The following is a 17,201-nucleotide window of genomic DNA, read 5'->3' as shown; positions in this document are numbered from 1 at the left end:
TTGATATCCTTACAAATTTGGCATTTTCTTAAGTGCAGTAAGATGACCACATCCTGGGCACAAAAAATACCGCCATATCATTACACCTACCTCCTCGGCAATTCTCTGTTGGCACTATGCGTGATGGCAGGTAACGTACTCCAGGCATTCACCAAACCCAAATCCTTGCATCAGATTGCCACAGGTTACAACGTTATTGATCAAACCAAATCACTCGTTCCCACTCATCCACCGCTAGTGGCGTTGCTCTTTACACCACCTCAAGCGCCGCTCGGCACTGACTACAGAAATGTGTGACTTATCAGTAGCTGCTCGGTCACTGTATCCCATTCTTTTTTATTCCCTACGCCTAGTAACTGTGCTAGGTGGACTGTCAGTAGCATTCTGGAACTCACGAGAGATTCGTTCCGCTGATTTCATGCGATGTTGTACAATCACTTTCTACAGTCCCTGACTGTCAGTACATGTTGTCTGCTCTTCGCTTAGCTGTGGACGATCCTTCGCATTTCCACTTGACAATCACTCCAGCAACAATCGACACGGGCGGCTTTACAAGGGCTGAAATGAGCCTGATGGATTTGTTACTGAGTCACTCAGATAATATCCAATGACCTGCCCACGTTCAATGTCACCGGGCTCTCCTGACCGACTTGCGCCGCTGTTATTGTTTCTCCGACTTGCGCCGCTGTTATTGTTTCTGTACTGAGAGTACAATACTCCCTGTCTCCTTTTACGATGGCGGGTCCGCTTCTCGTGACACCCAGTGGTCAGTTCCTCTTTACATATAAGTGTCCGGATATTTTTGCTCAGATTGTGTACCTCTGGTCGCCACACGTCACGTTACACTGATTACCAGGGCACTTGAACATCGCGAGTCGTAACAAGCTGATGAGTGTACGTTGACACTGAACACTCCTGTGACTCGGTACGAGTACTGTGGGTACGATAGAACACCATCTGACGTCATGCATCCCTCTTCTCAAAAGAACAGCGTTCAGACGTGTGATTTAGGTACTGTCGTGTTGGAAATGATTCCATGAGGTTAAATGGGGAATCTGATATTTCTTACGATCACTGATGAACGATATCAAACTAACCGTCGACAGGGCCTATCTGCTTGTTCATCTGCATCGCTCTCTAGCCAACCTATACTTTCAGTAAAACTATGCACCATTCCACACTCCTGAATTGTGTAAGCATTGATCTGAGTATCAGTCGCTCCCAAGTCACGTCACCCAAATCCTGCTAAACATGCAGGACGTCATTATGGTTCTTATACATGGTTACAATTATTGACCTATATGAAATAAAATCATCGTAACTTCTGAACGGTTTGCGTTAGGAGGTTCAAACTGCACGGCTGGCCGTGGGGCCTGATGGGAATTAGTATGCGCATGTATGGTTTGGTATAACGACGAAGCCCACTTTCATTTGGATGGGTTCTTCAATAAGCAAAATTGGGGCATTTCGCCGTCGAGAAGTCTCTTCACCCTCAACAGGTGACTTTGTGATGTGCAATGTCCAGTCACCTGTCCTTGATGCCACGTTGACTACCTAACGGTACAGGAAGGTATTGGAAGATGATATCCTTCCCATTATCCACAGTGACCCTGATGTGGTTCATGCAAGACGGAGCTTGATCCAATCGAAGCAGTGTTTGATGTCCTGGAGGAGCACTTTGGGGACCGCGTTCTGGTTCTGGGATACCCTGAGGCCGCTGGAAAGGGCCACGATTGTCCGCCATATTCTCCGGATCTGAACACATGCGACTCCTTTTTGTTGGGCTTTATTAAAGACAAGGTTTACAGCAATAAACCTAAAACCATTGCTGAGCTGAAAACAGCCATTCAGGAGGTCATCGACAACATCGATGTTTCGATACTTCAGGGGGTCATGCAGAATTTCGGTATTCGTCAGCGCCACATCATCTGCAATGATGGGGGGTATCTCGCACATGTCATAAGCTACGTCCGATTAACTGTAGGACGTTTACATGTTGAATAAAATGTGTGCAGCTCGTAGTTTGTACCTAATTTACGTTTTTCAATAATTGTCACCCTGTAGTAAGTTCAGAGTTAGTTCTTTTATTTTTTTACTCAGTTAATAAATCTACATCTATTTAGTCCTGTACATTCAGGTCGAGGCTACTATTGTATGACTACTAGTGCATGGTGATAGCAAAACATTAATGGTCGCTTTCTCCAACAGCGAGAGAAGGTAGCTGTTGACCGGTGTTTTCATTTTTCATGCCCAGCTCAACAGAGCAAGGCGGCTTGATGTGGAGGCTTTTTCCAGTGAAATATCCCAACAGTTTGGAAGAGGGGCAGAGAAATATCAGTTCGGAATGTTTGAGAGTGGATTTAAACTTTCGGCATTACAGATTTTGCTTAAGTACTTCACAGGAATTCTATATGACTTTCCTTGATCACATGGACAACATGTAAACGATACTCCACTTCACACCACATATTCTAGAATTTTTGTGGAGTCACCGATGCGAGCTCTTTAAAGATGAGTGTTCTAAGTTTCGGAATTGTTTTCGGTTCAAGTGGGTCAAATGGCTCTGAGCACTATGGGACTTAACATCTATGGTCATCAGTCCCCTAGAACTTAGAACTACTTAAACCTAACTAATCTAAGGACATCACACAACACCCAGTCATCACGAGGCAGAGAAAATCCCTGACCCCGCCGGGAATCGAACCCGGGAACCCGGGCGCGGGAAGCGAGAACGCTACCGCACGACCACGAACTGCGGACAATTGTTTTCGGCAAATCAGCTATGTTTATAAGGTCTTTTACACAACCCCGTATAAATAAATCCAAGGGTGACAGGTTAAATTCTATCACGCAGGTTGCCCTCTGTAGGGCATCTGCTGTTTTCACTTTTGACGCGGAACTTTTCACTAATTTAGCATCGCGCATGCCTTTCCACAAAACTAACCTTGCATTTTTTACTCAGATCTTTTTTTGCGCTGAACCCAGAAGATTGTCACAGCATACAGATTGCCATTAATGCAAGGGGTGGAGCAAGAATACAGGCCCAGCTTCTACGTATAAAATGACACTTCAGTTCAGTATGAATGACGGGAGGAACCAGGATTTGCTTTGGTGCGTGCTCTGGGAATATATAAGATCCGACTACCAAGGTGTTGATGGAGCATCATTGTCTGTTAAAATAATTATATTTGCTTTAGAATAATATTATGCTACACACTTTTAACAAACATAAGTAAGTTCTTATTATTTCTGTAGGAGTTTTTAATTTGTATTGATTTATTCTGTGAAGATTCGCGACAGACGTGCTTTAATGCACATTTCCGGCATTTTAGTACATATTTCTGAAAATTAAATCTATAATTCTGACACTGTAGCGTATAAATACTTGCATGTTTGGTTATTTTTAGGGTACATCAGTTTTCATTCCAGTTATGAATATCGAAATATCTTTTAAATTAAAACACTGTTTCGAGCGAAACACAGGATAGAGTAGTATTAGTTCTTACACCATTTACTCCCCACAACAAATAAACTGAAAAAAAAAAACAAGGAAAGACAGAGAAAAGACACCGCACGAATCTTAATGGGGACATAAGTTTTATGTTAAGCGTATGAATGATAAATATGACACGAAACACTCAACATAATTTTAATTGTTTTAACAAATTGTTTCAGACAGTTACTGAACGGCGTCGTGCGGTGTGGTTCCCCTATCATTCGGGCTGCGCGATGAGTGTGAAAACTACTCACTAAACACAGCCCATAACATGTCAACAAGGAACCAGTGTGCTTGCGTGTGTCACGAAGTCGAGTAATTTAGTAATAACGGCCATCACAGAAATCAGGAAGCGTATCGTGAGTACTACCTCCGTTTGTTTCCCCCACTGCATCAATGACTCAGTGCTAGAATGCAAACAACAAAAGGTTTTGTCATCAGTCTTTAGATTAGCTTGTACTGTGCACCTCCTTCTATGCTGTTAATTTTTCATCTCTACGTGACTACTATATCCAGCATCCTCTATAACCTGGCTGGCATATTCTAGTCTCTACCCATCCCTGCTATTTTTTCCCCTCTACAACTGCTTCCAGCACTTGGTTACCTACTTCTGGATGTGATAACAGGTGCGCTACCAACCTGTCCTACCCTTCTCACCTATTGTTCTTAAAACTTCTTTTCGTCCTTCATCTATCCACTTTCAAAATTCTTTAACAGCACCCCATTTCAAATGGTTCCAATTCCATCGTCTCCGTTTTCCAAAGGTCCACGTTTGTGCTGCGGTCCAGACGTATACTTTCAACAGCTTCTACCATAACACTACTTATATTCTTACTGAAGGACGCAATCTTGGAGTGTGGAGATCTTCTTCTGGTATGTTCCTGTCTTCGGCAAACCATTGCCTTCTTAGTTCCCAAACAGGAGAATTCTTCAGTTCTTCAGCTTAAATCGCCTAAGAATTGTGAACACTTTTCTCTACTTTACGTTGTCGAACGCTCTGTGTAGGTCCACAAATGCTACGAAGGTATGATGACTTTTCCCCATTCTGCCTTTGACTTGCTAAGCAAGCGGATTTTTTTTTTGTGTGTCGTAATAACTCAAAGGTATGGCCACCGCCTGGGTTCTCAGTACTGTAGATAATGCGTTAAGCAGTTTCATATTTCCAACACTCCATCCTTAAATGAAACAGTTGCCTAGCGATTCTGCTGCGCGTTGGCTTCTTAATTTTTCATGGTAACAGTGAACTGCAATGTTGCCACTAAGTAGAGCCGTCCAGACACCCAAACAACTAGTGCGAGAGAATATATGTTTCTTTTTTACGAGAGAACCTAGCAATAATCGCTCTGTAGAATAAAAGTATCGATAATCTTCCGATGCTGTCACTTTGTGTCACTGATAAAAAGAGAGCCTCCTCATGTACAGCCGACAGGTTTTGCGCCTAAGTGACACCAGGTGTTTCAAAAAAATTCATCCGGGTTCACAGAACTACATCTTCTACACAAATGAAGACAGGAACTTGGAGTAAATTTTACATATAGAACTATAACGTTTTTCATTTCAAAACAATCATCAGATTTTGCAAGAGTACATTTTTTACACGCATGAATATGCAAACCTGGAGAACATTTTACAATTACATTTAGAATCAAAGTTTGCATTTACCCTTCAGAGATGTTCAATATGCCCTCCACCAGACATATGGCAAACATCCAAACTGATCCCATATTTTTGCGAGAATATGTAACGTTATTGCCTGCTGTTGGTATGGTGCGTCGCAGTTCACTCAAAATTGTTTGAAGGGGATGCCACATGGTAAAGTTTTTCATATACTCTACAACAATCCTTGGCTGATGATTTGTGCCCAGCATTGAACCTACCGATTTCCGAAACGAAGATTACGGTACCGTTTTGTGAACTCACGCGTCTTACAGCTTTGGCATCGGTTCCCATATCTACTTGACCTCACGCTATTTGCAGTCTCGTTATTTTAACTCAACGTGAAAATTTTTGTGTGTGTTCAGAAGACGTAAATGCTGTAGGTCCTAGAAGAATGGTCATCCAGGTACTTTGATTTAAAACAGATTTGAATAAAAACAGTAACTGAATATATTAACACTAATCATACTTTGAAATAACGCATAATTTCTATCTTCTTGTGTTCAGAGATTTATGTCGTAGTTTATATTTTCATACCAATGAAACTTTGTGAATGCCTGTCTTCGGCATCTTTGGTTTTGGAAGAATGGTGGAGTCGGCTTGTATGTAACGACGTCTGAGGACGGAATTGTGTTAACGTGCTTGTAACTCGGGAATAGTTGATTATCAGCTGTGGACAGCTGCTGGTTATTGGAACATACAGAATAAAGTTATATTTCACTGTTATAATGATGAAAATGGAATGTAGCGTCTATGTCTTACAAGAAGTAATTTCTCTTGGACTGAATAAACCGCCAAAAAGGAACCTTTTTATTAAAGCATCTGATAAAAATCTAGACCATTATTAACACCAGGTCACCAGAAGAAACCATACTCAGGACACCGCTGCCGAAGTATCTGCAGTCATTGATCGAATGTACACCTTTCCAAATAACTTCATTCACGTGAGAGATTTAGTCTTGTGAAACCGGATGAACTTTCTTGAAACACCTTGTAATTCTCTGCCGTAAGAACCAAATCATGGTACTAACGTTTCCTTGCATCAGCGTTACATCATGTCCTACAAGAAGTGCGAAAGTGTTATTGCGTTACAATACGATACAAAATCAATGTATTATTTTATAAATAGATTCCACATACGAATATTCCCAAAAATTAAAGAGGAATGTTTGTGAACATCGCACATTGGGATTTCATCACTGACATTTTACAATTTTTTCTCAGCCGATGTCTAAGACGAGCATACTACTCTCGTTCAAGAAAGAAATTACGGAACTGTGGTTGTCGGTCAAATAAAATTACTTCAAAAAATTATCCATTGCACTGAGACCGCCACAAAGGAATAAATACAACCGATCGTTCGACAGGTAACTATTAGCGAATTATACTATGATAAAATTGTAAAGCTGTCTTTGTTGAACGTGAGATTGTACACCACAGTCTTTTACTAGACATGGCCCAATTAGATATGGCATTTCCTTATCTTTCTCAGAACTATGAACTGTATTACCCAACCACTTACGGGGAGCACTACAATTTAAAGTCGATAGCGTTATAAGATGGCATTTTTCACGTTAACCAGTAGATGACAGAGATGAGAGAAGCTATGTGAGTCAGAAGAGAAAATCCCATCGGGATTGAATCGCGGATCTTTTTATTTGTAGTCTAGCATTTAATCGAGACCCAAAACTGAGATCACAATCTTTTAACATTTAACCAAAAGCTAAACCGAGACCACAGCCTTGTAAGTCAGACGCGTAGGTGCAGCATACGTTCTCTAACTACGACTGGCACCCATAGGTTATGCTGTCTTCAAGTTTCACTATTAACCGTCTGGTCAGTGCTGCACTGTCGCATCGAAATAGTTTGCGCCTGGAGATAGCCAACCCAATGAACTGAATTGCAAGGCAGGGTGCCGTCGCGCTTTCCCAGACAATTCACGTCAGTGAACTGCAGAGCAAATAGTGACGCTTGCCGCATCACTAAGATGCCCATTTTCTGCAGAAGTAATAGGAGTTAAAAACTGGTCGAGTTTGTGCGTCTGTTTTCTGTATGTCTTGTACTTTTTGCGCAGTCGTCTTCTGAAATCCCGGAGGTACTTGGAATAACACTATCTGTCCCACCCCTTCCAGCGTTTGAAAAAGGAACAGCGGAAAATATTTTTTTCGTGTATTCTGACCACGACATAATTAAAATAACCATACATTACATATTTCACTCCGAAAGAAAAGTGACAGTGGAAAGCTTAAGGGTTAAAGTCACGGCTCTGCTGGGACTCGTCAAATATTTAAATTTATTTGCACATAGAAAATGGCCATTTTTAACCTTAGAGCTCAATGTCATGCTGAATGCAGAAGTAGCCGCATATATCAGCTGCTTTTCCTGGTAACATGTGTAACTCGTATGGCGGACAATAGGCATTTTTGATGTGAGAATATTTTCAGATTTTGACATAAGCTTCAGCTCCGGTGGAACTGTGACTTTTAACCTTCAACACTCTCCTGCTTACAGGACCTACTGTACCTGGATCAGAATAACAAACTGATTGAGAGCTAATTGTTTACAAGACAGCTACCATGGCAACAGGCAATCAGAGAATGAGTTTGTTCTGTGTACATCGCTCTTCTGCCTCAGTTGCCGGTAACCAGACAGCTGTGGACGACAACTGCGTTCTGTAACATAGCAGTTGTAGTTTATTCGTGTATGCTATGTTTCTCATGTGGTATGACTCTTTCACAGAACGTGTGAAGCTAACTTTGAAACTGTTTCGCAAAGTGGTGAGACTATTAAGAACCTGCAAAGTGAACTCAAACTGCAAGTTAATGGGGAACGTGTGAGCGTACTCATAAGGGATCATTCCCAAGTGATACCCGGAAAGTTAATTTGGTATTTTAGGTCTAGAGGGAATATCTCCGAAACAATGATACAAATGGTTCAAATGGTACTGAGCACTACGGGACTTAACAGCTGAGGTCATCAGTCCCCTAGAACTTAGAACTACTTAAACCTAAGTAACCTAAGGACATCGCACACACCCATGCCCGAGGCAGGATTCGAACCTGCGACCGTGGCGGTCGCGCGGTTCCAGACTGTAGCGCCTAGAAACGCTCGGCCACCCCGGCCGGCCAAGACAAGGACCCAGCTCTGCTTGATTCGAAGAAAAGGGTAATGGACAGGATGGAAACTAAGTTCAGACATTTCTACCTATTACGGAAGTGGATCTTGATGTTCCGCAGTGAGGGAGAAGGAGCTCTCTGGCATGTTTGCATTCCAGATGAGCTGGTGAACAAGACTATCTGACACACGAACCTTAGTTATGCACATTTTGGACCCAGGAAATGCTACCTGAAATTACGCACATTGTAACACTTTAAAAATATAGACAGACGAATTTGACGGTGTGTGAAGCCTGTCAAACTGAAGCGCCTAGAACCGCTTGGCCACCGCGGCCGGAAAACAATGATGCATAACAACACGTTTTTCTTACAAAAGTTGATATGTAATAATGTTCTTAAAAACCGTACAATCAGCATTTGTAATAACATGAAATTTTGTGAAATACCCTACCACCATTAATTAATTTTGAAAAATGAAGACTTTTGTTGCAACATAAGTTTAAGCTGTCATGCCACATACTTCTCTGTGTAATAAAGATGGTTTCTTAAGTATCATTTTTGGAAAACAAGCCGTGCTCATTGTGCTTTCAGAGTATTTTCAATATACCTAATTAAAATACCTTAACATCCATTTCTATTCTAATTGTTAATTTCACCTATATTTAAATTACAGTTGTTTCAAAGAAAATGCCTTTTTCGCATACTGCACATAGAATTTATTATTTTTATTTATGCACACAGGCGCGTTGTTGCAGAAGCTGAGAATGTTGGTAACACTTAGAAATACAAATGAAACTCTGTATTAAAAATATGGCAGTTACAGTGATGTGTAACGTAAACAGTGAACCGAAAGTGAAGTGTAAGATGTCCACCTGGTTGCCAGATGAGAAAAAGCAGTTTGCTTAGATGCAATGAATTAGAAGTTACCTGTAAGTACCTTTCCATTTCATAAAAAAAAGTTAAGGATTTTTTTAAATCTATAACCTAGATGTGAAACCATAACCTATATGTAAAAATGGACAAATCATGTAATATTTCAGGACACTCACTGAAGATACCTTGTAAAAAAAAAGGGCGAAACGCGTCTGTGTGCGTAAATAAATATAAAAATTTCGATGTGCAGCATGCAAAAAAGGCATTTTCTTTGAAACAGCTGCAATTCATATACAGCTGCTGCGAAAATGGCCACTGCAAGAAAAGTGTCACCTATATTTGTTTCATTTAATTTGTTATTTTACGTTTTACATAAACGTTTTTTTTTTACTTTATTGTTTCACATGCATATATTTTGTTAATTGAAAATAATTGCAATAATGATAATCTTTAAAGAAATTAGTAAAAGTTTAGGATATTTAGAGATTACCCATGACCCAGAAAGCCAGGAAGATTATGAGTTTACGAGCATCCGACGTTAGTTGCAGCGTTGCTAACTAACATTATATGTTAATTACTTAGCTGATAATATTAGCTGCAATATCAAACTTTCTGCGAAAGATGCAGGTATCCGTGAGGAAATTCCATCCCGTGAAATACAGCAGCGATGTATAGCCACATATTCACAAAATATCGGACTCGTGAAAGACTGATAATTTGCTCTTAATGCAAAGACACAAAGTCGTGCACTTCACGAAGCATGTTTTTATTACAGTGGTAAGGAGTTACAGCTACAGACAGTCATGTCATGCAAATATTTAGGATTGACAATATTAGATATTAAATGGAGCGATCAAATAGACTCAGTTGTAGATAAAGCAACAGAGGCTACGATTCGTTACTGGGAAACTACAGCATGCCTACAATAGAAACTGCATACAAAACATTTGTAACACTACATTCTACTATACCGCTCAAGTATATGACGCCCATATCTGGCCGGAGGCACACAGGAAATCGAGCACATAAAAGGTTCCTTCAAAAGCGCGCCGGTTTTGAATAGCATAGAATACGTTTGTTTGTCGATTGATCGCAATTTTGTGCATGATATCGGTTTCCTTACACATTCCGACTGGTGTTTGTCTGAATTTCTCGTTTTTTTTTTTTTTCGTTGTGTGTCTAAGCATGTAACAGTTAACCATAGCGCAGTGTGCGCTAATTGTAAAATATTTCATATGAATGGAGAAAGACTTCGCGCGACTCTAGAACTAAACGAAGCACCGAATGAATCAACAGTACGCAGACTTACTGTAAAGTTCAACGAAACGGGCTCAACTACGAACATTAGGTATTCTGACAGCCCTCGTCCTGGCCAATCTGTTCAACACATTGCGGTGGTTCGTGCCATGATCTTCTTCACCCCGTTACAGAATTCAGGGCAACAGCTGAAAAAACCAATAAAGAGGAAAGGCGATAGTTTTTTGACTGGTTTCTGAGAAGAGGACTCTTTTGCGAGGATTTTCATCATTAGTGACGCACTTAAATGGATTCATGAATAAACAGGACTGCCATAATTACGGGTCACAAAATCCTTTCATGGTTCACAATAGGAAAATGCATCCACCGCTGTTGACTCTTTTGAATGAGTGGCATAATCGGCCCTTATTTTTTTGAAGATGAGACAAAATGGTTCAAATGACTCTGAGCACTATGCGACTTAACGTCTGAGGTCATCAGTCGCCTAGAACTTAGAACTAATTAAACCTAACTAACCTAAGGACATCACACACATCCATGCCCGAGGCAGGATTCGAACCTGCGACCGTAGAAGATGAGACGTGATAAGTTGTGACAGTTAATAGAAACCGATGCCGTGCGGTGATGAGAGAATTTTGTAGACACATTTCAATAGAATAAATGCTCAAGTGTCCTGGTTTCTGCAAGACTCTGCCACCTGTCACACTTGCCGCGATATAGTTGAGTTGTTCCATGAGCGTTTTCCAGATCTCCTTACCTGGCGTAAATGATACTTCACAACGCTCAACAAACACCTTGCGATTTATGTCTCTGAGGTTATATTAAATCATACTTATATGTCAATAAACTCAGAAGGGTCTGTGAGTTAAAGGAGGGCCGGTCGGAGTGGCCGTGCGGTTCTAGGCGCTACAATCTGGAACCAAGCGACCGCTCCGGTCGCAGGTTCGGATCCTGCCTCGGGAATGGATGTGTGTGATGTCCTTAGGTTAGTTAGGTTTAATTAGTTCTGAGTTCTAGGCGACTGATGACTTCAGAAGTTACGTCGCATAGTGCTCAGAGCCATTTGAACCATTTTGAGTTAAAGGAGGAAACTGGACTTTTGTTTGCGAAATACAAGTGCAGTCTTGTCAAGCTGTCGGAGATTTTCACGGGAACAGTTCTGGCATGTCAGCGTCGTAGAGAAAGTCGTATGCCAGACATCATTTTTTACACCTGAAATGGAAGGGTGTGATGAACGAGTTTAAGTATTTTGTTAACGTGTTTTGAAAAAATAAGTTCATAATCTGATGTATCAAAGTCAGTGCGCTTTATGAAAGACCCTAAATAAACAAGGCGATACCGAGCAAAGTGGTGCAGTGATTAGCACACTGGACTCGCATTCGGGAGGACGACGGTTCAAGCCCCCGTCCGGCCATCCTGATTTAGGTTTTCCTGATTTCCATAAATCGCTTTGGGCAAATTCCGGTACGGTTCCTTTGAAAGGGCACGGCTAATTTCCTTCCCTAATCCGAGCTTGTACTCCGTCTCTTATGACCTCTTTGTCGACGAGACGTTAAACACTAATCTCGTCCTCCACAAGGGCTATGCGAGTGGCCAGAACATTGTTATGTTGGCGGGAAAACGTAAGAAAAATTTGTTGCCAGACATTCTACAAAAGACGCCATACAAACCGAAAGGACCGCCTAGGACAACTTCAAAAACCGTCTTTCAGGGCACAAACTGCGAATGTTATTAAGTACCATGGGTATTTACCCAGTAAAGATTTCGAAGATAAAATTAGGTAAATAAAAACTCACTCAGAGGTGGGCGCAGAGGTGGACAAGCCATCACTACCACCACTCCCTTCCTGCGAGTGGAAAATAAAAATACTGCTCTCTGCAACATACTTCAGTAGTTTACCAAATATTGCTATAGCTGTAAATGGACAGTGGAGGCAAGCAGGAAACTACTAGGTCTGTAGGCCTAACCATTTCAACTCGCAGTTATCTACCGATGGTCAGACTCAATGCAGAAGTGGCACTGCTCGGTTAACCGAACACTTCTATCCAGGCCCATATACTGTATATAGATATTCAAAATAGATATATATTTACCAGAAACTGCTATTTACTGTATATATAAACCATGTACATGCCACATATAAAAATTTCTGCTTTACGTACGATTTACCCTCCGGGAACTGGCAATTGTTTCATAAAATTGCAATTAAAACACATCGTATATTGAATCTATGTCACTTTTATTTTTCTTCGCGATGCGTTTCGAGGTCTTAGATGGGTGGAATACATTAGAAGCCATAGAGACGCATCGTAGAAGCAAGTAAAAGTGACTCACTTAGATAATTATTTTAATTTGCATCATAAAAATTCGCATTATAAACAGCCCAACATGGACGTCATAGGGTATTATGTATCACCTGTTTTCAGTTATGTTTCACGAAATAATCGTTCAATTCTTTTCTTTTCACACACTTTTTCGCAGACGAAGGTTCTCATTTCCTGGGGAGTCAAAACATAGGTATTGCCAAACGTATTTTGGCTTGGGCTATCTAGTTACAGAACAGCTGATTTCGGTACATCGGTGTGTTTGATAATCTGTTTCCCGATCGCCTCGCCATTGCTGTCTTTCTGTACGGAAGACATTTTCATCTACGTATATACCTGAATCACTTAGCTACCCAAATCCTGTTTCGTAGACATCGCTTTGTAACCACTTGTTGACGACTTCGTCACATACGTTTTCACAGCCAGAAACTTTAAATATGTAGGACAAAAATGTCTTTGAAGAGGTCGTCAGTCGTTGTTGGCACTTACACACCGAGCTGTCTAGATCACATACGTAGTTTGGCATTTGCTACTGTACGCTCTGCATTGCATTTGACGAGGTATGTTGTATCCATCTTCATGAAGTTCCAACATAATGACGAATGATAGGAGCAGCAACTTGCGTATTAATTCTTTTTATTTTCTTACAGTAACCTCACAGCTGCGGTAATAGTCATTTCTTTGTGCTGACTAGTTTCGGACCATCAGTTAAATTTTCAAACCACGGCCTAAGACAACACGTCTCTTGAGTATACAACGCTATTTCTTTTCCCAGTCTAATGCCGAAAAATCGATTGGAAAGAAAAAGCAATGTATAGTCATGTGAAGTTTGTCAGTCTGTATTTATGTAATGCTTACTAATAATGAATTATGAATAGACGGTTAGATGTACATTAGTGGGACTGTATGATTACATTTACATATAGGGCCATGGTTTGAAAATTGACCTGATGGTCCGAAACAAGACACAAAAAAGAGATGACTATTAATGCAACACTTGCGCATGTTGGAAGAAAATAAAAGAAATTATCCATCCTTGTTTTCCTTGGTCTGGGGATGGCTGATGACGAAATGCATCACTACAATAGAAAGGCAGCATAAATGATAGCGGAATTGTTTGACCCATGGGAGAGCGTCATGGAGATATTGAAAGAACGGAACTGGCACACTCTTGAAAACACACTCAACTATCTCGTGAAAGGGTAATTAGTAAGAATCAAATGTAAATGATGATTTTAGGGTTCTCCTGCTTATCGCTCTCGTAGGGATCACGAAGAAAGTGCCACAGTGATTTTCAGAGTATGGATATACAGTAGCTGTAGATATAAGGATAATAAATGCAGGGAGTGGCAGAAACTACGTTCTGTTCTAAACGGTGCGCCATTGTTGAGCGCGGCCTTGGGAGTGGATGTTGGTACCAGTGCGTGGTGCGGTACTCCGTATTACCAGTCTGTATGCGTCGTTGGTCAAACGATCACCGTGTTATCAAATGTTATGATAGTGTCGTGGGAACGGAGCATTAGTTTCGTCAAAAATGTTGATATTACTCGTACTTATCAAACGCCGCCTCAGTAGTCAATTACGAGATGGGCTGAGCAGTTCAGAGTAACAGCATCTGCAACGAATAAGTCACCACCTGGTAAACTACGAACGGTTTGTACCCCGAACAACATCGCAACAGTAACAGCTGCTTTTCAGGGAAGTCCGGCGCGACCAGTTCGTCGGCATTTGCGAGTCATTAACAACCTTGCTATAACTCAGCGACTGTTATTGCATCTCGATACTCATTCCTATCCCTACACTCTCCAAGTGGTGCAACAATTATTACTCAGAGAACAGTAAACGCATCACAAGTTCCGTACGCAACTTCTGGACATGTTCAACACTCACACTAATTTTCTGAAGAATTTCATTATGTCTGACGATTGCCCATTTTCATTTATCCAGCTATGTGAACAACGACTACTTCAGGTACTGGGTACAGTACTTCAGGTACAGTCTCATAAAATTCATGAAAAACCATTTCATAACTCAAAAGTTACTCTGTGCTGGGGCATGTCTGTGTTATTGATCTGTACTTTTTTTGAGAGTGATGTAGGTGATACTGTCACAGTATCACCAGATCTATATCGATATATTGTTGTGTTGCAACCGTTCGTAATGCAGGAAATGCGTCGCAAAATATTAATTAGTAGGTGTTGTGGTCCCAAACGGACGGTGCAACCGCTCACACAACCAGAAAGTCGATGACAGTCTTAAGCAGAATGTTTCCAGAGCGTCTTGTTTCCCGCTTTGGTAATGTCAACTGGCCATCCCGTTCGGTCGATTTATCGGCTTGTGACTTTTTTCTGTGGAGACTTCTGAAATCGGGTATGTTTCCTAACAGGCCGATAGTTATTGGGAATTTGGAAACCAACATTCATCCCAAAATCGAGACCATAACAAGAGATATTCGTTGCAACGTTATAGCGAATGTGCCGGCCGGTGTGTCTCAGCGGTTGTAGGCGCTTCAGTCTGGAACCGCGCGACCGCTAGGTCGCAGGTTCGAATCCTGCCTCGGGCATGGATGTGTGTGATGTCCTTAGGTTAGTTAGGTTTAAGTAGTTCTAAGTTCTATGGGACTGATAACCACAGATGTTAAGTCCCATAGTGCTCAGAGCCATTTGAACCATTTTATAGCGAATGTGCGTGTGCGTGCCGATAATTGATTGGCCAATAATAGTGGGCATGCTAAGGGCATAATTTACAAAGACTGACATGTTAAATAAAATGTTATTAAGTGTTCTTTCCAACAATTCACACTAATAATGCTTAGCTGTATCTCGATGATCAAATAAAATGTTTAAAACCGGACTCTGTTGCTGTCGCAGCCTGTATTTGTTATCTAGAAAGTTCTGTGCACAGGAGCCAGAAATTTGTTTCGCAAGATCGCTTAGACGAGTTCAAAAATGGTTCAAATGGCTCTGAGCACTATGGGACTTACCTTCTGAGGTCATCAGTCCCCTAGAACGTAGAACTACTTAAACCTAACTAACCTAAGGACATCACACACATCCATGCCCGAGGCAGGATTCGAACCTGCGACCGTAGCGGTCGCGCGGCTCCAGACTGTAGCGCCTAGAACCGCTCGGCCACTCCGGCCGGCGGTTAGATGAGTAGCAATATTAAATTCCTCATTACTGTCACCTTTACACCCACTTTCCGAAAGATGTCGCAGTTTTATTCCGCGAAGAAGCTATTGAAGTCTTCAAGTAGCCGTAAAGTGATTGTCCGACGGCGGGATTGGGGTCCGCACCGTCTTCCCGCGGTAAAACATGCACCACAAACATAATAGCGTACCGTTGACGGAAATATTCTTTCTAATTATAACAATATTTTGGGCTTCGTTTTTAATTTTTTTAAATCATCGTATTATTCGCGGATACTGCAGACAACCTTGTAGATGGCGCCACCACAGCTATGAGTACTCCTCTTGGGTATTAATAACCGTTTCAGCTGTATTTTGGCCCTTTATTACTGTTCCACTAACGGTTTCGTGGCGTTAAAGCCACATCTTCAGGTGACGTATGATTAAAACATTAGAGCGGAAAAGCTAGGAATCTTTTTTCCCTACATTCGTTGTCCGTCAATACAAAGCACCGCTAAAAAACGGTATGTCATGGGTTACAAACAGCCGAATTCCAATAGTGGATGGGTCCAAAACAAATCGTACCATAGTGATGGCTTCTCCGATCTATAACGAACCGCGTACAGGGGACTCGGCCGCGTGCTCTGTCATTCGCGAATAATCCGCCGATTGGATAATCCTGAAAATCGGGAGCATGTTGTAGTTAATTGTGTGTTATAATTGTGAACAGTTCGATCTCCTCCTTTAACTTGATACAGTTATCAGTGCAATTGTTGAGCACGTGCTCTTTTTTGTAGATTTTCAGTAGCAAAAATAATGTGACGACGCACTGTGTAGCTTGAGCTCGGTATGTTTTTTCGCAGACTTCCTTTGGCGGCAGCAGACTGGTGACGGAGAGTGCGTGCAGACGCAAACAGTGAGGTGCGGTACTCACGCAGGTGAGCATGCTGAGGCGGGGCTACAGTCCAGCGGCAGCCGGCGTGCTTGCTCTGTCCCTCCCGCGTGCGACGCACCGCTGTCCGCGTCTCGCGCGCCACTGCCCGCTGGCCGGGGCCCGACTTGCGCAGCTGCCAAGAACCGCCGCGCACGCCTCCTGCTGGCCGCTCGCCGCCTTTCCCTCTCCATTGTTTAGCGCCGGGCCGCGCTGGCCACGTGATGCGGCCGCCTCCGTAGCGTCTTTGGCTCGAGTGCGGTAGGAAGGGGCGTTTAGGTAACAACGATGAGCGTTTGGCTCTAGGAAGCGTAAACGCATAAGCCTCCGTAGCCGAGGCGCTAACGCACGCCTTTGTGGTGGTGCTCCACTTAGAGGTTGTTGTTGTTTTGGTCTTCAGTCCAGAGACTGGTTTGATGCA

The 17,201-nt window shown here is 42.0% G+C and overlaps 1 protein-coding gene across 1 annotated transcript in view; it reads right to left on the bottom strand.

Moving 5' to 3' along the window:
• LOC124622328 overlaps positions 1–16,905 on the bottom strand; it is a 296,285-nt gene extending 279,380 nt beyond the window's left edge. Inside the window, exon 1 of the mRNA XM_047148005.1 lies at positions 16,784–16,905. Coding sequence (XP_047003961.1) covers positions 16,784–16,795 — 12 coding nt within the window. The 5' untranslated portion in view covers positions 16,796–16,905. The remainder of the gene's footprint in view (positions 1–16,783) is intronic.
• Positions 16,906–17,201: the final 296 nt, after the last annotated feature.

Source organism: Schistocerca americana, chromosome 7 (genome assembly GCF_021461395.2).
Source record: "Schistocerca americana isolate TAMUIC-IGC-003095 chromosome 7, iqSchAmer2.1, whole genome shotgun sequence".
Classification (NCBI taxonomy): Eukaryota; Metazoa; Arthropoda; class Insecta; order Orthoptera; family Acrididae; genus Schistocerca; species Schistocerca americana.
The sequence above is the reverse complement of the archived record's forward strand: the minus strand, read 5'-3'. Positions and strand labels throughout refer to the sequence as shown.